The sequence below is a fragment of the Micropterus salmoides genome, unplaced genomic scaffold (genome assembly GCF_014851395.1).
Source record: "Micropterus salmoides isolate LMB-PRFRI ecotype aquatic unplaced genomic scaffold, ASM1485139v1 Ms_hic_scaffold_4, whole genome shotgun sequence".
NCBI lineage: Eukaryota > Metazoa > Chordata > Actinopteri > Centrarchiformes > Centrarchidae > Micropterus > Micropterus salmoides.
The window spans coordinates 19472961-19498158 of record NW_024043372.1 but is presented as its reverse complement, the minus strand read 5'-3'; the positions used below and the strand labels follow the sequence as shown (position 1 = coordinate 19498158).

Here is a 25198-nt window from a genome sequence, read left to right as displayed (position 1 = left end):
TTTCTCTGTTTTCTAACATTGTAAATTTTACATCACTTTGGGTTTTTCACAATTATGGATCAAATGATGAATATGAAAATGTTTTATAGATTAATTTATAATGGACTCATTAGTTGCACCCCTAATACATTTAATGCAGAAACATGATATATATTTGCTTGTAGTGTCTTCAAAGGGCCCTGTGAAGTGATAAGTGCACTATGTATTTTTGCATCAACTATTAAAAAAAACAAGCAAAGCTGTATTTGCTTTTCCAGGGATTACCCTGGGAGTTCAGAGTTGGCTACTGTGTGAATAAAATCACTGGCTTTTGCTTTGTCTCCACATTAAGACTTCTGTCTGAGAAGCAGTTTGGAGAAAAGGGTACTACTTTTTACATTTTATAGACAAAGTTATTAATTGATTCATTAAAAAAATAATCAACGGATTAACTGATAATGAAAATAATCATTATATGCAGCCCTACTGGACAGCTAGTGACTGTTAGAGGTAGAGAGTTCATACTGTTGGAAAAGACAACTGTTTGGCTGTCCTATCTGTGATAACAGGTGTGACTAAAGTTACATTAATAGAGACAGGCTGCAGGAGAGTTATCTGAGGAGCTATTGTTGGTATCATGTGTCTAAGCCTCATCACAGTAATGTTATATGAACTTGACATGAGTGACTATAGACTTATAGTCTATAGTCTATAGACCCGTCCCTCCTAAGGCAGAGACTGATATGTTGAACTTGAGGAGCTCGTCTTGTTCCAGCTCAGACATCATCTAGGAGGAGAGGTAGCAAAGGATGGAGAAAGAGAGACAGAAAGACATAGGCAGTCAGATAAGGAGTGCAGGATACCATGAGACAACGGTCAGGAAGATAGAGTTAGTGGAGGAAAATGTGAAGGGAGCAACAGAGCAGACGGGGGCTCTGAGAGTGCTAATGGACTACAGGGCATCAGTGTCAGGTTTGCTGTCTCAGCCAGAGCTTGGATAGATGGAGGGATTTGAGAATGAGAAGGAGGAGAGGACTGTGGGGGCACAACTGCATACTCAGGACAAATTGTGTGTCTGCTTCCCATTAGCGGTGTGTAAGTGTCGGTTGAGATGGTTTACCTCAGCTGGTGACTGCTCGGACTATTCAGCTCCGTGCCAATGCCCCGGCAATAACCTCGCACTGCAAGGTTTGATGTTAGAGTCAATGAAAAGTGCTGACTTTATTCACACTTGTATATTGTCATACAGATTGTCTCCGAAGAAGTGTTGTAAGTATATTGGCTCTGGGGAACATTTGGCCTAAAGCCCAAGTGCTTTCTCAACCATACATCTATTCATCGACAATAAAAAATTATGTGAAGCCAAAGTACAAATTTGTGCTAATATGTCTTGTTGCTGAGTGTTTACACGATCAGAATAGCTTGCACAGTGCCAGTTTGGATAAGTTTTATGTGAAGTGCTTCGTTTCATGATAGGTCAAAGTGGTTTTTAGGCAGAAATTTTTCAGGTGTGGGAGATTCAGACTTACATTCCATCAAGCCTCTCTTTGTGTACAATATGTGTTGGATAAAGACCAAGTAGCTGTCTCTGTGATTATGGGAGAAATTAGGCCTGTGGTTGAGCATGACCATGATCCTGTGGGAGGTTGCAGTAGTGCTGTCTCACTATTGGATTAAAAAAGCCGGAACATTCCTCCTTCTCCTCCTGCTCCTGTCATAGCTGCATTTTGTCTTTTTCACTTCAGCCCTCTCCTACCTTCATACGCTGTACATATATTCTCTCTGAGGATGCATAATTGGTGAAAACTGAGCCCCAGTCAGATGCTAACATCATTACAAAGCCCACCTTCAAGGTTTGAGATGTAAATGCTTGGTAAATAGCAAAGCCTTCCTTGTCAGATTGATCTCGCTTCAATCGGATTTGTATTCCCCATGTTCCATTAGCTGCTGTGGCTTCAGGCAAGTAATACCCGAGTTTGAAGGTCAGGCCTCTGAGTGAGATCACCCCTGTGTGGGCGAGAACCCCCTGAACCCATCTCGTCCTGGAAGAGCAAAGGAGAAGAGCAGAGTGGAGGAGGAAAGGCAGAATGTGGTGGAGCATGATGCTTCCAGGCCTTGTTTTCTGGGTTCATGCACTGATGGGCTTCCTGATAATGTGCTGATTGTGGAGAGGAGGAGATGGCCTCTCATCCCTGATCATTGTGGCGGTTGCATTGACGTGATGCCAGGATTTTTTCCATGCGTGCCCTTTTCACGCCCCTTTGCCTCCGCTCTTTGTTAGTCAGCCCTGTTCTCAGGAACCCTCTCTAGGTGTCCTTAATGGTATGTTGGCAGTGTTGTCCAACGTATATGTGGCATATGTGTGTGCCTGTGTGACTGCATACATATGTATGAATGAGAAATAGGAGTAAGGGCCTCCTATGTTGCTGTTGTTTTTGTTGTTGTTGGTGTCGACGCCTCACTCATCCCCATGAATGGACTGCTTGGTCTCAATAGAAGTGGGGCGTTTGTGTGGGCTGGGTCCATCATTCATTTACTTCATTCATGTCCCTGGGGAAGCGGAGGGGGAGTGGCATATAACACTGGCACGGCATTAACGCTCAAAGCATCTCTGTCTGTCCTTTTCCTCCCTTGGCTCGCTCTCTCTCTCTGTCTCTCGTCGTTCTCGTCTCTCACTTTTCCTCCTCTTGGCACAAATGCTGAAACACTCATCACTCAAAGCTTGGCTCTGATCCTAGGCTTTCATGTTCTGTAGGACTTCATGTTATAGATGAATTGATGTGCTCCTCTGGACCATGTGCTTCACCGCACTACAATGATAGAAGACCACAGACAGCCCCTCAGAGGGCTTATAGGAAGCGGCACCTCCTGGCACAAACACAGAGACACAAACTTTTTTCCATGGCTGACAAATCTAGTTTTAATGTGGTCGTCTCAGCTGAGAGTCACACAGAGGAAACAAAAAAATGTCTTTTGACACTGGGAAGAACTCCAACCCAAATGATGCTTTGTTCAAGTGTAATCGCATTTAGATAGTATAAAAAGCTTGGAATTCATTGGTCCATGACTTTTGATTATACCAATGTCTGGCGTAAAGGATTGCTTCACAGCGTGAAATTTACCTTTTCACCACCGTAGCCGGATTATGCTCTCCTATTAAACCATTTATGCATGATTAATTGCACAAACCACTGCAATGCATTATGAGAAAATTCGACCATAAAACAACAGGAACTACACCACACTGCTGTGGTGTTTAACAGGATTGTTCCGTGTCACGAAAAGCCATATTATTTAGTTGCAAAGATACATGCTCTAGTTCCATACTAGCCTAGCATTAGGTTTTTACACATATTCATATTATTTATTCATCCTGTTGTACTTCACAAACAGGAATTGAGGAATCTACATCTGTTAGCTTCTTCCAGTTTTTGTGTTAAGGTGTTGACATCAGTCAAACTCTGGGCAAGACAGAATATGTTTCTCCAAAGATTGGATCATTCCTTTAAAACTATTAAAAGCAGTGGAGGTTTTGAAAAGGTTATCTCAATGCTGAATATCTTAATGATGTAATAAACACAGAGACTGTTTTAATCATTAATCCACAAAACGACATTGAGATAAGGAAGCAGCTGTGGAGATAACTTCTGGGTTTGCCTATACCATAGAAATGTCATCACTGGACATCATTTGTATTTGTGATGGACTGGCCTTGACACATCTTTGGTATCACAGTAGTCCTGTGGAAGTGACATCCACCTGACAGATTCAGTTCAAATCTTGGTGCTACACTTTTTACATTTTTGTATTTATTACAGTGACGATGAAAATGCCATTTCTCAGCGCTCCCATTCTTCAGATGATCATAACCACACTGCTGGAAAAGCTACAAGAGAAAATATGGCAAGATGCAAACAAACAAGCCCCAAGTAGAAAAAAAAATTGTGTCTGCTGTTCAGATCTGATGAATGAAACACTGATAACGAAGATAGGAGATGGGAGTGTGAGAGAGGGCAAGAGAGGCCACTCATGACAGAAAAGAAGTTTCTCTCTCCATTCCTGGTGTAGATCCCTCTCTGTTTGGTTGCCTTATCAGTGCAGAGCGGATGGCTAAGCACTGATTTATGAGAAGGTATGACAGCGTAAGATAAGAGGGTTTTTAGCCTCCATGTGAGCAATCACTGGCCTCCTTCAACACCCCATATGAGGACGGATGGAGGGACTGTGACTAAGACTTCCCACTGTCACGCATGTTGCCTACAAGCTGATAAGACTCTAGCCTCCCTCTCTTTATATCTTGCAATCTCTCTCTCTCATTCACCAATCAAAACAGGCACTTCCAGCTAATACTTTTCTTTTTCTTTTTTTCAAAACTGTCTGGACACCTCCCACCTGGATGTTTAAGCACGGACATGTTGCTTTCAGGCTAAGTGTGAGCCTGAAGACAAAAAGCTACAGACTGCTGAATCCTACTGTAAAAGTGACTGGTTATGAAACACTACAGCTGTGAATTTGTTGTGTCATGACCATTTAACTGTTGGAAAGGTCATTTCAACTTTTCTTATCTATCTCCATGTGTTTGAATATTAAATCTCACTGAGCAAAACTGCTAACAATAACATGCCGGAGGAATCACAGGGATTTTCTGATTTGCTGCTGGTATTTGGGAGCATAGCCTGTAATCTGAGCAGTGGGCAATCTCATTTGCCCATTTCAGGCCTGGTGTGCAGAAACTGCTGTGTAGTGTTGACATGAACGTGAACCAGAGGCCTTGATGTGGTTTGTGTAGGGAAGATATTGCATTGTGTTTTATGATTTAATCCATCTTTTACTCTCTTCCTAGCTCTAAACAAGCTTCTCAGTTTTGCTACTTGTGCCTCATTTGTCTGCAAAACCTCACCACTCAACCTCACTCTTTCATTTGGGAAACATATCCTTATTTATATGAATTCATCACTAACAAGAGCTATTAAAATATTCTCTCCCCATTGCCGCTAAGCAGCCACACTCTGCACATCGGCCCTTATGGTCACGGGTGAGGAGAAGGTCGCAGGGTCACAGGGGAGGATGTCCCATCTGTCCATCAAACATGAAAGCCTCCAAATCAACAGGCGCTGGTGTTTTAAATGGGAGGGGTCAGTGCGTCAGTCAGCGAGGGGAGTAAAAAGGCTGTGGATTACACAGACAGAGAGTAATCTATAGGTCTGTCAGCCTGTCAGTCAGCCTTGGGTAGCTTTGCTTTAATTGCAGGCTGGGATGAGAGAGTGGGGCCCGCCTTTAGCAGACAATTCACATTATCCATTAAAGATGTAATGGCTGCCAACATGTTTCATCTTGAATGACATTTTTTTGCTTTCAAAGCACATATTTAACCTATTGGAATGTAAATGGTTGTTTTAGCCTGTAATTATTTTCTGTGAAGCTCCCTCATTTTAAAGTAATACAGGCCTCATGCTGAGGAATATCATCACATGCAACATTCCTCTGGTCACACACTTAGTGTTTCCTTTTTGGAGGATACTTTAACAAACATAACTGACAGCTCTAAGGTGGTCTAAGTTGTCTGCTGCTGTGAGAGATTACACTTCACCTTTTTGCTGTTTTCTGCAACGGTGCCTCCCTTCACACCTTTGATAAGTACAGCTATCACCTTGTCAAATGCTCATCTTCTCGGAGACCCTTTAGACAAAAGACAGGTGGCATATGATGATAGGATTGAAAAGGTGGGGGCGTCCCAGTAGCTCACCTGGTGGCGTGAGTCCTTACTGCCATGGCACTATCTCAATAAAGCAGAAATCTCCCAAAATAATGACAAAAAGAATACTGCAAATGTGAAAACAACTATGAGAAATATTTGGCATCTGGTAAAAGCTTAAAGATGGATGTGACTTCATGTTCTCTTTGTTTGAATATGTCCCCAAACCCAACCATTTCCATAACAATGTTCTATAGCATTACCACTGTCTGCATTCCTTTCTGCCATCTCTTCCCCCTCTTCAGCCCCTTTTCCCTTTTTGCTAAAAATCCGCTTGAATCCCACTACCATCATCTCCATCATACAGCCACTCTTCCTCTTTGAAAAGATGAATGCCCTTGACTGACGGTCATCATCCCCCACTTTGTTTTCTCCGATCCTCTGCTTCCATTTATGCCAAACAGAAGGACAGACAGCAAATGGACAAGTTAACATGGATGCTCTGTCACTCACAGGATCCAGTCAGCTTATTCTCACCACTTGGCCTCCCGACTTTATTTTCTTCCCACAGCTTTCACTAAACTTTCCTGCTGTGTTTTATTGAATGTTTGGACTAAATCTCTCTGTGTGTGCATGGGTTTGTGTCTAGTTTTTTTGTTAGTGTATTAGTCTGAGGCTGTGTTAAATGGCCCTGTCATGCTTGTAAATGTACAAAAATAACAACTGTTGTTGTTGTTGAAAGAGATGCATACAAAAGATGGTTGTGATGAAAAGAGGCAGTGGATGCTGTCATCTGCAGTCAGACTCAAAGACAAAGATAAAGTTGTTGCTTGTTCTGGGAAGGATTCTGTGATAGAGGATACTTAGTATAGTGTTGGGCCCAAACCCAAGAAGTGAAACCCTAGCAGATAACACCTTACATTTGTGAGGCTCAAGCTGCTCTCACCCAGACCAAGAAGAAAACATAATATTGTTCTTTGGCAGCTCCCAGGTAATAACAGCTCAGAAGTTACTTGTAATAACTTGTCAGGGAATCTGTATGTTTTTGTTTGAGAATAAACTCAAGAATCATTCAAGTATGTTCCTGGTTAATTTATTTTTCTTAGCCAAGCTTGTGGTTTCAGAGCTTACGAGACTGGAGAGGCAGAATTTGTACTCCGAGTGTAATTACCATCAGAATCATCTGCTGAGGTCAATGACATATTGATTTGTTGATTCACCAGTGCATAGTCAGCTACTATGGAATGGATTACTAGAGGAATGTTATGTTTGATCTGTTTGCAAAGAACTTTTTGTGCTTTTTGAAAAATCTTGACCTCCTGTGTTCATGTAATTGTCAATCAACCAGGACTTATAGTTGCTGCTACCTACCAAATATTGAAATTTTATTGGATATCTCTGTAGTACTAATCAAAGAGAAAATGAGTTTAGCCAGAAATGATGTACTGTATTTGAAAACAAGACAACAGTCAACAGCCATGCTCGTGGCTTTGTAACACCATCATGCTCACAATGACAGTGCTAACATACTGATGTTTTAGCAGGTACGTCTTACTTCACCATGTTAGCATGCAAACATTTTCCAATTAGCAGTACAGCAGAGGCTCATGGGAGTGTGTCGTGGCATTTAGAAAACCTGAGATGATTGTAATGAAATACTCAAACACAATGAATTTCATGGTAAACCATCCAATATTTGTTGGGCAATTTTACTAAAATCCACAAAAGGCACTAGAAGAAAAAGTCATTCATGCACATCCTGTGGTAACCAGGAATGTTCATAAAAAATGCCAATCCATGTAGTAGATATTGAGATATATCACAGGGTAAGTGAAAATTTTCAGGAAAAGTCAGGCAATCGCCAGAGTCACTAGGATTCATCCTCTAAGGACCACAAATGTCTGTACCAAATTTCATGCCAATCCATCCAATAGTCAGTGGTATTAAAGTGGTGCACCGGCCAACAGACCAACATTGTATTGACTATAGCCATGCTGCTTGCATGAAAATTGTATCAAAGGTCTATCATCTAAAGACTCAAGAATGTGGCAGCAGAGTGTAGAAAAAAACTGTTGGAAGGATATTTCATTTAGAAGGTAATTTCAGCTGGTATGAGAAAGACATGGATGTCTTATGGTTATGCACGCCTGTCTCAGTCTTCATGGCAAAACTCCCACTCACTGTTAACTGAGCACAAAGCCTGTCAGACAAATGAGCAGGTCCTCGCTGTAGGCCCCGACTCCAACACCCCATCTGAGGACCATGCCACGCTGCTCAACAACCAGCCGCCTGATTGTTGAGCATTATCTGGTTGTCCCCTGCCTGTCACATAGCATTAGCACACGAGGCTCGACCCAGGATCTGTGCTGACACGTACCTGGTCGGGGGTGACCCTGCCTTTGTCTAGCAGCGACGTGGGGTCAAGTGGATGTATGCAGCAGCAGGGCATGCAGTATTATGTCGACCGTGCAGAAGCAGATGGGCTTCTGGAAATTGCCCATTAGTGGCTTGTTGTATGATAACGCCACAGATGCTGGTGACCCTGGAGCTCAGCTAGCTGCCCTGGCTGGCCATTTGGGACCGAGTGCACGTTTATATTCACTTCACAAATCTCTAATTGACCATCTCGTAACATACAAGCCATGTCCTGAGCAATGCAGAATTTCAATTCAACTGCTTCAATGTGTGTTTATTGGCTTAGTTCAAAAAGATTTACAACCTCTCTCGATGTACCTGAAGACACACAGAACAAAACATCCCCAGCTCAGCTCTTGACAGTGGCCTTTGTTGCTTATCATCCTGTCGCTGTCTTCAGGGTAGCTGACAGAAACGCTGCATGTTATGTGTGGACAGCGGAGACAAAGTCATTCATTAAAATAACATAAATGCCATATTAGCTCAGAAGCAGCAATGAAATGCACTAAAGTGTCATTTAGTGGTCCTTGTTGAATATGCCATCATGACACGTCCTCCTCCTTGAATAAAAACACTAGCTGAGTGAACCACATAACCACAAGAATTTTTTTGTCAGCTTTTGAGAGGTTTGCTTAAAACATGCACAATATTTGGATGAAAGCATAACTGTTGGATCTCATTAGACATGTTTCTTGTTAACCCTTTCTTCATGCTTGAATTAAAAACTTTTAATGGATGAACCACAAGCTTGACCGTGATAGCAAAATACATCATCACCCCACTCACCATGCACGCATTTCCCCCATCGCCCTGCTTCTTTCACCTGTGGCATGCTTGGTGTTAAAGAAAGGAAGGTGTGTTATCTCAAGGGGTTGGTATGCAGACAGGGGCTAGTAGATGTTAGCAGGATCAGACAAGCTGAGGAAGAGGAAATGTGTCAGAGGAAGCTAGGTGATGAATCAAAATTGCATTAACCAGGCATAGAGAGGGAGATTTAAGATAGATTGGAATGCTATTATTTTTTGGAAGAGCTGCACGCATGACAACATCTTTAAAGAATCCGTACAATGTCTTGGATGGTGTTTGAACACCATCCAAGACATTGTACGGATGGTGGAAATGCTCAAACAGGAGCTTGATGCACGATAGGAAAGTGATGAATGATGATGAGATACTTGTTTCCTCATCACTCCTCAGTAAGAGATAATTTGGCTTTTTTTTGTAAAATAGAGGAAGCAGCATTTTGGTTATCTGACTTTGGCCATTGCTTGCTGTAAATTGAAAATCTGCCAAATGAATGGATTGAGAAGACTTAAAGGAAGAAAATGTTTTGCACTATTTGTTGTATTGCAGTCACATCTCAGTATCAGAAGATCGTATCTGGACCAGGAGGATTGAACCCTTCCACATAAAAGCACACTTGTGTCTCTACTTATTTCAGTTCTTCCACCCCTTTTTCACCACCCAGGTACCACAGAGATTATTAAAGTGCACTGCCTCAGACAGCAACTCGGACTCAGCAATAAGTCCTTCAAATTAAAAGACAACTTGCATAATTTGTCTTTGATTGATGCATATAAGCGTTTTCTGATTGGGAAAAAAATACTGACAAGAAAAATAACAAGTTTTCTGATCTGACACTGCTTTGATTAAAGAGGTGGTATTATGCTCATTTTCAGGTTCAAAATCTTAATTAGGGGTTGTACCAGAATAGGTTTACATGATTTAATTTTCAAAAAACACCATATTCTTCTCATTCTGCACATTGCTGCAGCTCGTCTTTTCACCTTAGGTGTTGTATGCTCCGCTCTTGAGCTACAGAGTGATGCATCTTACTTGTACAAAATCTTTGTTGGGAGTTGCACAGGTAAGGACTACTAGCCAATCAGAAGCAGAGAAGGGCGGGTCGTAAGAAAGAAGGTAGTGTGATCCAAATCAAAGCCGCTTCAGACTGCGACCTTAACCTAGCAGATGGAAGTTACTCACAAGTCCACAACCACACAACATCATTGTTCCACATCTTACCATAAACCACTACAATAATCACTTCAATAAATTTCAATATTTAAATTTTACATAAAAATTGGCCAAACAATTTGAACGTTTGCTCAGTAGCTTTCACATCAGGTGTAACGTTAGCATTATAGCTATAACTTTAGCTGTGTCAGCCAAAGTTTACAACAACTCCGCACTTGAACAGTCTGTGAAGTTACATTGCCGTGTTTATTTTAAATATAATTCACAACCAATAAAGCATACATACAGGTTGTGATTGTGAATTTCCATCCCAAACAGAGGCGGAGTTGCATCGTCTTTTAGGACTAAACGTTGAACTGTTGCCGGTGTTCCGACGATCTATGCTGCCTTGCTGTCAAATGCTAACATAGCGCAAATCGTTTTCCGTTGCAGATAGTACCCAGAGATAGTACATAGCTTGTCGTCATAGCGACGCCACACACAACTGCCGCAACGTAATGTTGAATGCGAAACACACACCAGCGATCCACACAGCTTTCTCTTTCTCAAGTTAAAACGTTTCAACATTACTCAGAATGTAAAGACAGATAAGCGGTATGAAAACCTTCCAGCTGTGTTTTCTTCTTCTGCTGTTGTTGCTGCAGCTGTCTCTGTGACGGCTGGAGCAGAGGGCTCTATGAGCGGGCGGCTGTCCCTCCTCACACGCTCCTCCCGCGGGTTGGCACAGGCTTCCCCCGCAGCCACTTGCGGAGCTCCTCAACATCAATATTCAAGCACATTTTTGTTCCGCCATCACTTCTCGTAAAACTGTCAATATTCGAAATCTACACAGTTGATTTCTCACCTCCAAAACTTCTCAGAAGTGGATTTAGTGATGAAATTCCATACGAAAACTGTAAAATATAAAACTTTCTGTTGCTGGCCTCTGTCTGGCACACGCAATGATGATGCAGTGAATAGTGAATATTCTCTCTGACCAATAAACCGTCTGTCGAGTTTTCACGTTCCATTTTAGTATCCCTCCGCTCGCTTGGAAAAAGTGCTTGGAAGCAGGTACAGGTACAACATTTCTACAATGGAAAACCAAACAAAGGCGAGTCAAGCCAAGTCCAGCTGGTACTGTGCAGTGGAAAAGCGGCTTAACTAAAATCAAAGGGCCTCCGCTCAGACTAGCTTGGTTTGAGGGCGTGCCTGACCCCGCTAGCCGCTTGGCAAGCTTTATGACGCGTTTTCATTGTGACGTCACAGTGAAGAAAGGGAAACGGCTGGACTACAAACGAGCTGTTTTCAAGCAGTTCAGAGCAGAGCTTTCTGTGGGAGATGGGAACTCCCTTTGGACCGGACTTTGGGCTTTTTCACTTTGCAAACCTGTTACGTGCACAAAAAAGCGATATAACTCAATAAAGGAGAGGGGAAAAGCCAAAAAGCATAAGGTTCAGTTTGGTTTATGCACAAACATCTCGGTCATGGTTAAAAGGAACAATGTTGACTGTCAGTAGGCAACAGGAAAAGAACAGCGTCCTCCCGTGTTGATTTGTTGATCCATCTATCTTGACCGCCTCCATGTGCAGACTTTGTGGCTTTATAACATTTTACAACACTATTGTATCCTTTATCCCAGATGGGCAAGAGTCATTATTCCCATGGCTGGTTTTGGGGCATTTGCTGGGAAGACATTCTGCCCGGGGTGTCTACCATAAATGCTACATCAGCATTGCACTACCAGAGCTAACACCCCTCCCACCAGCCAGGTAACTGTTTTACAGGCAATTTTATTTATATAGCACCTTCCAAACACTACAGTCATTCAAAGTGCTTTACGGACACAAAGATAGAAAAACAGATACAAAGGTACTTTATTACGGAAGCCCAAAGTGGCCATCGATTCATATCTTTATTTTACTCCATTTTCCTGTGATAATGGGATAATTATCTCGTGATCTCAAGATAAATAAGATTGTGAGTTTGATCCTCATAGGAGACTCATTTTTTATTTTTTATCTTTTTCATATTCATCTCCAACAAAGTTGTTATGAAGATGACTGATTCATATGCTCACAATTAAGCACATGCTGGAGTGTGCGCATCCCAGCGATTGGTCCGCATTCATCAACCTATGGACTTTTCATTTCCCCATCATTCCCAGGCAGAGGAAATTCATCCACTTCTCATTCAGGGGAATCCATTTAACTACTCATTTCCTGACCGCTGTTTCAGAATCTTTGAAATAGCCGTCGGGAAATGTGTGACTGGATTCCCCTGAATCTCTTCATAACAACTTTGTTGAAGAGAATGCAAGGTTTAGGCTCTACCAACTAAGCTAATTACTGACTCAGCAAATTACCACGAAATTATCATAAAGAAAGGCACCGGCCGACCCCTGTATGTCAGCTATGGTTCGTTATCTCGATCATAAGAAAAATTTATATTACACAATTAAAATAATGAGATTAAAAGAGAAATGTATTGGACTGAGCTAAAAAACTTTGGCCTCATAGAACAGGAATGTTTTAAAACCTGACTTAAAGGACTGTAAGGTGCTAGCCAGTCTCAGGTGTTTTGGGGGTATTTCCAGAAACTCATATAAGCAAATAGAGGGCATCTTGTATGTCTTGTGCTGTGCTCATTTGGCCTATATCTGTAGTGAAAATGTTACACATAGCTTCTTAAATCCTGTATGTGCTATCTGGTTAACGTGAAGTCTGTGTGTACGGTAGCCAAATCTTGCTTTCTCATTACTTCATCCACCCATCTCTTTTCAGGGGTAAACATGACATTTGAGAAGTTCCCGCTCGTCTCTTTCCACTCCTGCTCTCTACCTAAGCTGGCAGCTGAGATCTCAATCAGTGTTTTTGTGTATTTGTGCACACAATCAGGGTGTTTTGTCCTACGTCCAACTCATGATTAGAATACACATTGGAGAGCCTCTGTGCGCCTTTGTGAGCTGTGTCTTTTGCCCCTTCAACGGCAGTAGAGGGGATCTGAGCCCCTCTACTGTGTTGGCTGTACAGAGGAGCTCTCTGAGTTCGACTCAGAGTTTCCATGGCTCTCTCCTGCCTGCTTTGATAAATGGATGTTCTTAGGTTCGCTGTCAGGCTACTTGCCACGTCGGGCCCCCTCCCTCCATTCTCACTCCTCTACCATACCATTTGCTGTTGCATGTGAAAAATGACCACAGGGAATATAGTGGATTTTCAATGCCGGACTGGAGAGTGGAACACCCAGAGAGGGAGAGGTGGCTGTTGTCCCCAGTGGACTGTGAGTCAACACTTGCTGCTAATGGTCTCTCTAAATTTACCTCCTAATTACCCCCCTCTTATTGCCCCCAGCTAGCAGCACACTGGCCATGACCTTGATGCATGAGAAAGCGAGAGGCCATGCTTAAAATGATGCTTTGTTCAGTTCTGTTTAAAATCAGCGAGAGGAGAACTGATTTATAGACAACTTGGCTCAGAAATTAAGCAGATCTTAACACTTCCAATTGAATAGAGGATTAAGAGAAACCATAAATAGGAATGAACAGACTCTTCTAAGAAAGCTGTGTGTGTGTGTGTGTGTGTGTGTGTGCAGCTGAAAGAGAGGGAGAGTATTTGTTCTGAGCACCAGGTCAGAGGTCAGCCAGGGAGAGGAGGATTTTTCACTTATTCACACCAACTCTGTCTCATTATTCATGCCTTTCCATAATCCCTCTAACCTGTGTTGTCACCACTGACCACTGCCGCCACCCTGACCTGCTCGCTGCAAACGACAGCACAGCTACAACAACAAACACAGCTTCATCATAATTACAGCGGCTTGCAGCATCTGCGCAACCCCAATCCCACTCATACATACACGCACACAAACACAATGGCTAGCCACGGGCCCAGACAGCGCCTTGGGATGGAGCATTTTGTAAACAAAGTTAGGAGCCAACCAGTGTTTTTTACGTTCTCTAAAATCCAGAGATTATTGTTGTAGAGGAAGGGAGTCAAGCAGATCTGCACACTGATTTCCTAAAAGGCAGGGTAAGTATTTACAGCTCAGCATGAACATGGATTTCTCATTTTTCTTCTGGGAAATATGAATGAAGAAGTACACATTTTATACATCTTGAATGTATCTCACTATGCTTATTTATGTGTAACCAAACGTAAAACATGATTATAAAAACTAGATTAAAAAGCTTTTTTTGTCGCATTGTGAAGAGGCAACAGTAAACGTATCATGAAATTATCTAGCTGCAGCTACAACAGTGTTCCTCCTCTGCTCTCCTCCTCAAACCATACCACGCCAGTATCATCATGACCACCCTGCTCTTTCCTGACCCTGCTTAGAGCAGGCACACCCAACCTGACCCCCCCCCCCAAAGATAATCCTAATTATGCTCAAGTGTGTTAGGAGGCCAGGGATGAGCTTTCACCTCAGACCCCTTGTGTCCTTTAACCTTTCACCTGTGGCCCTGCAGGGATATTGAGAGCAGCTGTCTGTGGCAGCATTAGGTAGTAGGTAGTCAGGCTTTTAGCAGTCATGCTGCTTTGGTTTTTGGTGGGTCTTAAGGACATAATAAGAATATAGTTGTTCATTATTCTTCAATGAAATCTTCATTATCTTTATTTCTTTGCAGGTTTTCATGGAAAACCGACAACAACAACAATAACGACAATGACAACAACGACAATAATAATAATAATGACAATAACAACAACAATAATTTGTCATAGTGCATAATTTGAATAATAGGTATAAGAGTTGCATTTACATTTGAAAAGCAACTCAGAAGTCTTGTACTTCCCCTCTCGCTATGTAATCCCACTGTATCCTCTTCTGATGACTACCTTTACTGGGTGAGTTTACAGACTAGACAGTGGACTCAAGAAACTAAATGACCTTTCCTGTCAGTTGAACCAGAGATCCTACCCCCTACTCTACTCCCTTGTGCTTTAATTAACCTTTCCTGTCATCTAAAACAGCAGAAATAGATTTGTTATAATCTCTCACTATCCTTCAATCAATCTTTCCCCTGCTCTTGATTTGTGCAGTGGGAGACAGGTGTTCCTGATTTGATGTGAGGATCAGAGGGCTCTACTTCTATTTCTATGTGCGCACACACACACACATATATATACACACACACACACGTACACAGTGTATCAGTGGCAGACAAGCGTGAAGAGCATCTGAGTGACAGCATCCGGAATCTCAGAGATAAGACCTAATCTGGTGCCAATTATTTGTCCTTGACAGGCACAGGTAAGCAGCAATCAGCTCCAGTGACATGTGTTCTGAGTCAATAGTCCTGGCTCCAGTGGGTGGTGAGAGGCTGATTATGAGGTGCTGAACGGAGACAAACACAAAGCTGCGACAGGTTGGGCTGATAAAGCCTCCCACTGCTGTTCAGCCCCGCTCATATCTGCAATGACCTCTCCGTCCTGTGCACTTGGGGTTTGCATTCAACAAACGCATACTTTCAGTCCTTGATTGTATGCATCCAACAAGTCTTCGAACCTAACAGGTTTGCCAGTGTCATTCTTTATGGTTGAATTTAGATTTAGGGAGAGATTGTGATTATGCTTAAAGTAAAACTTTGTTTTTGGAAATATGCTTATTTGCTTACTTGGCAAGACTTAGATACAAAGTTCAATACCACTCTCATGTCTGTGAGTTAAATATGTAGCTAGAGTTCAAAAGCCAATAAGTCAAAAAGGATGGCTGCCATAATGTTGAACTATTTCAAGGTCTGGAAAACATTATTATCATGGTTAAAAGAAACAAATGAGACCGTAGTCAACTATGTCAAAGTTCTTCACTTTACTGACCCAACTATCCATGAGATTTTGTGATGATATAATAATGTCATGTTACCTCACAGCTAAGGTCATTTTAAGTGTTGTAACCAATGCAGTCTTTATCTGTTGAGAACAGTCCTGATATATAAGCTATGTGTGTCCATTAGGGACACATCAGTGCACGCATGGCTGCAGACAAGCTGCAGCAAGGTGGGGCCGCACCTCTACTTTATGAGAATGTGAACATGAGTAGATTGGGGAATTCAGACAACATGCCAGGGATGCCTGGGCAGGTATGTGGGATTTTATGCAGCCTGCTTCCTCATTCACCCCCATCCTCCTTCTCTCTCACCCGTAACACACTTTTATACTGATGGGAAAGAGGGGAAGATCTGCGAGGCTGATAGCTGCATGAAAAGAAATGGCAGCGGTGTCTGGGAGATGCATCCTTCGTCATCTCCTTGCAGATACAGTCCCTTATGTCCCTTTGAGGATGACCCAGGAAAACCACCTTAAGGTACAAAGCTTTGCCCAAAGGCCACATACCTTGGCTGCAGTACAGAGCAGAGCGAAGGGTGACCACAGTGCAGAGGAATCAAAATCAACAGGTGGACAGACTACAGGCTTAGTTTACCAGTAGATGCCATTTATATTCTGTGGCAGTAGTAAGAACAATTTTTCAACAAAAAAGATCTTCAACAAACTGAAGAATATTCCACATGCCATACTAAAAAGAAAGAAAATAGCTTTGTCTCCCTGTGTATCTGGTAGTGATTACAAAGACCTTGCTGGGAAACTCGTTGATGTACACCAGATCCTGTAGTCGTTGTAGGGAGAGGACACTTGTGCCCTATCATTGCTGAATTTACCAGCAGGTTATATAGTCGACCGTTTAACACGATGTCAAGGCCGTGTTTTGTTTTGTAACATTTTTCTTGGCTTCGGAGGCACGGGGAATTTAGGCCGGGCTGACACAGGAATGCTTCTGAGAAAACGATTTTGTGCTGACAATAGAGCATATGAGCGCTTCAACATGGACTGTTATCATACCTTACTCCTTATCTCACCACGCCACAGGCATTATTTCAAAGAAAATGTGTTTTAGCATGTCTCGCCTCGCAAAGATGTAATATTTCTCCCGAGTGCAAGATTGCCACTTCATTTTCACAGATTAAAATGGCAAGATGAATAGAGTTAATAGACAGTATAACTATGATAGAGTAATTGTATTTTAGCTAAAAGGACATGTAGTCTTTATGAAGGCTTTAAATGTGCTTTTGAACGAGTCCCATGAGCTGTAGATGTTAGGAAATTCTTGTGACAAGCAGTCCTAACTCGCAATCCCACCCAGTATGTCTCAATCATATGATCTCCTACAATGCAATTTTATATAGTTTAATTAAGCGGCTGCAAACAAAAAGGGTGCTGTGATGATGCTAAGCATGTGCATAAACGCACCACCCACTGATTGTTTTTTTTGCCTTGGCCAGGCCTTGCTTCTTAGATACCAGAACAGTACAATTAGTTATCAGAAATATGCAGACGTCCATGAAAAGATTTCTTCCTTTTCATATAATTTTCATCAAACACAGCCAAGCATCTTTTCCATTATGCATGAGTGGTCTCTTATGAGCGGTTAACTTTGGAAAAATGAGGCAAGAACGGTGTGTTTTAATATGGTTGTTTAAAGATTTTTCAAAGTTGCCCAAACCACAATTGGATATAATTTGCGAGGTGCAAATTTTCAGATACAAGATAATTATTCTGTTTTGCATGTGTTTCACACAGTTTATTTTGATACATTAGTCATGTCATTGCTGCTTCTCAAATTGAAAATGATCTTGTTATATGTGTTTGTTAATATTCAGTTTTGATCAAAAGTTGAGTTTTTTGGGGGGGGTTTTCATGATATGTGATCATTCAGGTCATTTTTGTCAGGATGAAATTAAGTCTGCTCCAAAAGTGATAGATATTGATCCCAGTGATCCTAAATCGAAAACCAAAACTAGAAGAGAGGGATAAAAATGACAGGCTTTCAGACGCTCAATGTGAGTTGCAGTCAACTGATAATGTGTTTTGATGAATGTTTATTTGTAACGGGTTATCTGTCTCGTCTGTCTCATCTATGTCTGTCTGTCTGACCACTCTCATTGAACTTTTCTGTGACCTAACCGCTGTCGGATTTGTTACAGCCAGTCGCCAATTTGAGTGCAGAGATGATAAATGTGGGATGTCAGCTGGTGATGTCTGGTGTCCCTGAAGCTCCAGTATTGTTCAACCGCTGGGCCTGCCAGAGCAGCTAGCTGGTTGAGCATGTGACGGACAAGCAGACAAGGGTGGAAAACAAGACGGGAAAGAATGGAGTTTTAGGATGTTCTCTGTGCGTGTATGTGTTGACTGTTTTTTTGCATGTTCTCTGCTCTAGGGCTGGTTGATAGGGTTGAAAATATCAAGTTAAGTTGTGACCCTTGATTTGTTGACACCCTTTGTTACTGGTGGTTCAGCAAAAACTTTTCAGCAACAACTTTACTAACTATTGTATCTGATTACAGTTTTTCCTAAAGACAGATCAGTCAGTAATTGGCCAGTTTTCATCATACTGAGCAACCACGATGTGATTTCATGTTCTGCACAAAGAAAGTAGTTTTTATATAACAGCAGGGTACAGTAAAAGAAGGTGAATGGTTACCTTGCTGAGAAGTTCGAGATGTGCAGCCTGTCGTCTAACTGCTCACTGCAGCTTGTCCTAGCAATATTTAAAACGGATCCACTGTCAAAAATTGCTAAAAATGGCTATACGTTGTTTTGTAGATGCATTTTTGATGAACGATCGCTGTCTGATACATTGTATTTCCTGTGACTGCTTCACAATAAAAGCCAGTTGTTTGTGTTTAATGTGAACTAGCTGCAGTGGCATATGTTGGGTTTGCATTAGCAGTAACTTTATACAGCTGTGACACGGTGTAAAGAGAGCAAACAGTAAACTGTGAGGCTGATATTAATGAGATAAAATTACAAACAGCATGTACTCATCGTTTCCTGTAGGCAAGATGAATTCCACATGGGAATGGTGGACAATGTCAACCACTATAAATAGAGGTTATGATATGATTCTATAAATTTCTGGGTATTTCTAAAAAATAGCATAAAAAATGCAGTTTGATTTAATTGTTTATAAAAATTAAAATATAAAAATGTTCAATTGAAGTATTTTCAATTGAAGAAAATGAAGTAGACAGAAGAAACTGATGAAATACAACTTCATTAACTAATTTTCTTAGTCCTCTCACCACAATATGATTCCACTGAAAGTCCATAAATGCCCATGCCTACTATAATTCTCTGTCCATGAGAGTGGGAACGAGTATTTGCGTTTTTGTTTGGAGGCATCTTATGAGAATTACACGGGTGACAGCCATATCTATTTCTATTTACTACCTTATCCACTCCGCTGCTTGCCAAGATGCTGCACCGTGATGGCAACATTGTACAGTTCCTGAAGGAGCTCAGCACACCGGCAGCTGAGAAGCTTTCTGGCAGAGGATTTGTGTCAGTATTTCAAGATGTGCTATGCAGGTGGAGAACATTGTGCTGTCTTTTATTTCCAGTAAAGTAACAAGACGTTCTATTTCCTCCTGGTCAGAAGTATTTTTCATCATCACTGAGTCTCAGACTTGGCTGAGGAGAACAGTAGGGGCGCTTGTCTGGTCCCATTGAAGTGGAACATGAACAGGTCCTCTTTCTGGTCCTCTAGTTTTCTCTGCAAATAGAACAGCACAAGTGCAGTCTCAACTTTCTCAAGCTCCACTTTCCCAAACGTAGTTTGAAAGAGAGCAAGAGAAACAGAGAGACCTCCTATCAGATTCTCTAACAGCTTGGGAGGTAATGAGAGGACCGGGAGAAAAAGCTGCTTTCCGTACACCAGATCTCCACTTATCTCCCATCACACCCCGAGCGTAACTTAAACTCACACTCACACAACAGTGATCTGCCCTGAGCAGTATGTGAGCCATTTGAGCGAAGTTTTATTTCAACATAGTTGAAATGGGCGGAAGGATGTGGCAAAGTTTTGTATGAGCCTAGGAGTGGTCGACATCTTCTCTGGTGCAGCTGAAATGGAGATTATAGTGAAGGCAATTGTGTCCGCCACAGCTTGATAGAATTTTTTAAAAAGTGAAGGAAAACCAGGGTGAGACTGCCATGTCCTGAACATTGTCTGCTTTTTGGATTTTTGTAATGGAAGCTGTGTTACTAACAGTGAATTTGACAGATTTTGTGACAACGTTTCAGTCGCCATACAGCATCCAGTGATCTAATGTGTGTCTGTTGCTTCAGTTCTGACTCTTGTGACATTTACTGTATGCCTCCTTGCATTTGTCAAGCCTGTCATAACCAGATTTAGCCTGTCCAGAACCCCATAATGGCCGGATGTAACTGAAGGGCTAAAGAGAAAACAAAAAACAAACTGCCTATGTAAATAAATTTTAGGAGAGTCTGAGGGAAGATGTGGAACATCATTATCATACTATCAAGCCATCAACATTGGCATACTGTGTGAGCATGTGTGTGTGAAGATTACCTCTAGTACAGAAATAATGAAAGAACTTTGGCAAACCAAAGTGCCTCTCTGTGGCAAAAATAAGCAGCCTACACAAACCTCTCGTGACCATGTCTGTGGTTTGTTTCCCAACTTTATTGTGTGTTTTTCTACTACAGTATTCTAGCCTAGGAACACTGCTTGAAGAAAATTGTTTATTTATCTACTCTTTTCGCCTCTTTATAGAGTTAAAGTCCACCGGCACCGCCCACCACTTCTCCTTTTTGCTGAACTCGACCGACTATCGGATCCTTCGCATGGATGAGGACCACGACCGCATGTATGTGGGCAGCAAAGATTATATCCTGTCTCTGGATTTGCACGACATCAACAAGGAGCCGCTCATAGTAAGAAACCATCCCACACAAACAATAATCCTGACTGAGCTCCACACAAGTTTATATCTAACCAGTTTGTTGATCTCTCTGTGATAGATCCACTGGCCTGTTGCCCTCCAGAGGAAAACTGAATGTGTCCTGTCAGGGAAAGACACCAATGTAAGTATTCAAATAACATGCTATAAAATGAAGAGGAGAGCTCATACAATTTGATTATTAGTTAATCAGTCAATTGACAGATAATTAATTTTCAAACATTTTTGACAAGTTAATAATTATCAAAACCAAAAATATCAAACATTTCCTGGTTCTAGCTTCTGAAATAGGATGTAATTCTTATCTCTGTTCTGTTTCATGAACTTTGCTATAGCGCCTAATGTTTGTAGGTGACAAACAACAGATAACAATTGTTATAATGTCTTATGGAAGCATTATTTGTTTTATAAATGTATGCACAAGTCATTATAGCGATGACCTTTATTGAAAGTGTTACCTCTGTTTTATATTATTAGTGTTATCGATGTGTTAATGTTTTAGCCTTTAAAGATGTCACATTTGGCTCTAGGAGATTGTATTGCATGGTTTATTTTTACTATTTTCATTTTATGGACTTCAACAATTAGTCTACTAGTCTAAGATAATGGATTAATCAATAATAAAAGCAGAGTTGCAGCCCTAATTTAAAGTCCCATGCTGGTGAACCACAAGCCTTTAAAGTAATTCTTTAACCATCGGACCACGTACTGCAGGAGAACAGAACCATGATGTACCAGCTGATAAAAGACCTTTTCACCTGCTGCACATTTTATCATTTTATGCGGGGAGACCCCTTATGTAAAATTTATGCGTCTGTTTTTAGCGCGTCTTTTGGCGACGCTTAGGATTTGAATATGGCACTGGGGTCAGCGGAGGACATTTTAAAGGACTCCTTCCAGTGTGTGACTTGTTGTGAAGCTCTTATTTACTGTCTCTGCATCCCTGATTGCTGATTGCATACAGCTGCCACCAATTTAGTTCCAGCGGGAACTTGGAACGGGAATATTCAGTCGTCTTCATTGAGAGCTGAAAACATATTCCATGCACTAGCCCACATATCTCATACATATTCTAGATATTTCTTTTTTTTTTTCATAATCTAATTTTCTTTTTTGCACACTAATTATTTTACCCTGTGTTGTCCAGACGGGCAGACAAAAATGAATTAGCCGCTGGAAGCCAGAGGCCTGTCTGAAGTGTTAATATGATTCAGACATTCAAACACAGCTGCCGCCACCACAAGGAAACTCATCATTGAAATTCATCTAAAAACCAGATCCTTCTCTTTTGATTTTGTTCACATATTCTGACACCCCCCGCCCCCAACCCCCTGACACACGCACACATACACACTCATCTCACCCATGTTAGGGGAGCGCTGGCAGGAGCCGATGATGAGGCTAATAACCCTGCTCTCCCCTGCTGGTAGAGAGCGCAGGCTGCTGTTTATCCAACTGGAATGTTCATTTACGTGTGTTTGGTGACCCGCGCCTCTCACCGCCTCTGGCTACATCATATTGGCCTATGTATGTTCGTGTGTGCGTGTATGAGCCTCCGAGTGTGTGTGTGTGTGTGTGTGTGTGTGTGTGTGTGTGTGTGTGTCAAATGTGGGTTTGAAATTTAATCGCTAAAATAAGAAATAAAATTGGCTACCGGGAGAAATCTTGGCAAACAGTGGCCACTCTTTAGGGAATGACAGATGATGACAATTCAAAAGCAATTCAGTGGGGATGTCGGTTCAGGCAGGGGGTCAAAGGCAATCATCCCCACTGTGCTCTCTGTGGGGGAGCACAACTGTGCGCTGAATAATACACACAGGCCCACATGCGTAAACACACACTCAAAAACACGTCCTCTCAAACCTCTGACTCGTGCATCTGTCGTGTTGCTAAGATCTGCCAAAATAGCTCATCCCCCATCCTCCATACAATCCTATATTTTTTTATGCTTGGTGTACATCCTTTCTTTTTCGCCAGCTGTCACTAGCAACCGACATGACGGACAAATCTGAACAGACATTTTCGGCCTGTACTTTTCTGTTGTTGTTGGAGTTTTGATTTGGGTGGATTGAGACCAGGAAGGCAGACAGCTGGTTAGACAAATAGAGATTAGAAAGCTGCAGACCACGACAGCACAGAGCGGCTTTCACCAGCAGTACCTCTTTTGTCTGCACTCCAAAACGAAAAGTGTTGTGCTCATCTAAAAGTCTTACCACTTAAATAATTCAAATTCAAAATAAACCACATTGATTTTGGGATTTTAAAACACTCACAACAAGCATGTTAATTGTCAAAAAAACCCTAATTGGATTTTAAAAATCTCCTTCCTAAACCAAGATTTTCATTCAGCAGTGTTGTTTAGTCTAACCAAAATGTTTTTCAGTTGAGAAGTCTGACAGAATATTGAATTGGTTTTACCCTCAATCCCATAGCTAACACACTTCACAGCTTAGATGCATTGCTTTTCTTGGTTTCTGCCACACAGTTATATGGTGTTTGGAAACATTTTTCCCTCTGACAGTGTGGTCTGATCTAAAGCCCAGGCCAGGCCGACACACAGAGCCAGGGAACAGAGCTGCCAAACGCAAGCCAGCCAACAGCGGAAATGATAGATGTGATGGTTTTAAGCCAGGCATTGGGGTTATTAACCATCAGTTGGGCATTATGTATTATGTAACCATTTTTTTTCGTTGCATTTTCATGATCAGAAATCTTTTTTGTTAACCTAAGTCCCTAATCCTGTTTGGATTTCTTTTGCTCTCCCTCAGGGGGAATGTGGAAACTTCATACGTCTGATTGAGCCTTGGAACCGGACCCACCTGTATGTGTGTGGAACAGGCGCATACAACCCCATCTGCACCTACGTGGACCGAGGACGCAGGTCGCAGGTAACCAAAGACACAGCCGGGCAGCCGTGGAGACATTTTGACCTTCACTCTCCACTTCTTTCAAGAACCGTATCTGTCAATCAATCTCGGGTCAGAGAACATCCTTCTGCTCTTGCTCCTCAGTTTCATGGGCTCTGCTTCTCTTCCTTCATTTTCTGCCTCTTCATCAATTCGTGCTGTTTCACGGTCTGGAAGACTCAAAGAATAAAGCTCATGGCCAGTCCTCTTTAGATCTCTATTATAATTGCAAAATTGCTGTTGGTGAGGTACCTAACTACCGCCGCTTAGAGATCGTTGAGGCACCAATCTTCTCTTACCGCTGGGAATAGCACGTTGACAGTATATCTATAGCAAATACCTTGTAGTCCCCCCCACCTGTTTATTCACAGCAGAGTCTGTGGCCTGTCTTTCTCCCTGCCTGAGAGCCTCTGAAAGGCCATCATTACTGATGGAGCTTCTCATCCATCATCAGCCTTGTAGCTCACCCCTCCCTCCTTCCCTTCCTCCATCCCTCCCTCGCTCCAGCACGATGGCCACGCAGAGCTGCAGCAGCTGCCGGCCAAGCTACAGTCCATACACTTACATTCACCACTCTGCCTGTTTAGTCTCACTGTTCAAATGGAGGGTTCAGATTTCAATGTAAAGGTCAGTCCGCCTCTCATGTCATTCAGCTTCTCCCCAAAGGCCCAAATGCTATGTTACTTCACACTGTAAAGATTTTTGTCAGCAAGAGTAGCTGTAAACAGACACCAATTGTTCAGATATTCATCCGGTTGGCACGCGGAGGACTTCACACTATTTTAGTCCTTAGTTGACTCTCAACTTGGGTCAACGAGAATTTTACATCGAGACTGTTTAGTTTACAAGTGAGATTCTCTCATGTATGTTGAAGATTAAGAGTAATAGCAATAAGAAATCATCTTTATTCCTATATTTGTTTTAATAATTTCTTCCTTCACTTTATTTGATACTGCTGGATGTAATGTATTTTTTCAAGTGTTGCTTGTCTCATTTTGTTGCATTTCCTGTTTTCTTTCCTGGCGCTGCATGGTTTATGCCTGGAGTTTGCAGCTGTGTTTGCTTGCATGACACTGAGTCTAATCCAACACTGTTACTAAATAATGAATGTCACCCACCGGGCTCTCTTTGACCTCCACTTTGACACGTTTCTTTCCATTTTTTTTTTTTTTTTGAAATGTTGGTCTTCCACAAGTCTACTTGTTTTTCCGGTCCTTCATTTTGGCACTATTTTCCTCTTCTGTTTATGTCATGGTCATGATCAGGTTAAATCATCAGGTTAAATTCACTTTGTTCTGGGCTGTCGTATGTCGTAATGAGATGGCCCACTGTGCCATGTCTCTGTTTTAGGGGTCCCACTACCTACAGGCACCCCAATCTGGAGGGAGAACAAGTCGGGCAGCAGACTACAGCACTACATCAGATTCTTTGGAAGCGAAGGTGGGCTGAAGGGAGTTTTTCTAAAGGCTCTTAAGTTTGGTGCCCACA

At 41.9% G+C, this 25198-nt stretch overlaps 1 protein-coding gene across 1 annotated transcript in view; it reads left to right on the top strand.

Moving 5' to 3' along the window:
* Positions 1–25198, top strand: part of sema3fa (sema domain, immunoglobulin domain (Ig), short basic domain, secreted, (semaphorin) 3Fa) — a 54234-nt gene that overhangs the window by 9224 nt on the left and 19812 nt on the right. Inside the window, exons 3-6 of the mRNA XM_038697074.1 lie at positions 20618–20778; positions 20866–20928; positions 23573–23692; positions 25061–25150. Coding sequence (XP_038553002.1) covers positions 20618–20778; positions 20866–20928; positions 23573–23692; positions 25061–25150 — 434 coding nt within the window. The remainder of the gene's footprint in view (positions 1–20617; positions 20779–20865; positions 20929–23572; positions 23693–25060; positions 25151–25198) is intronic.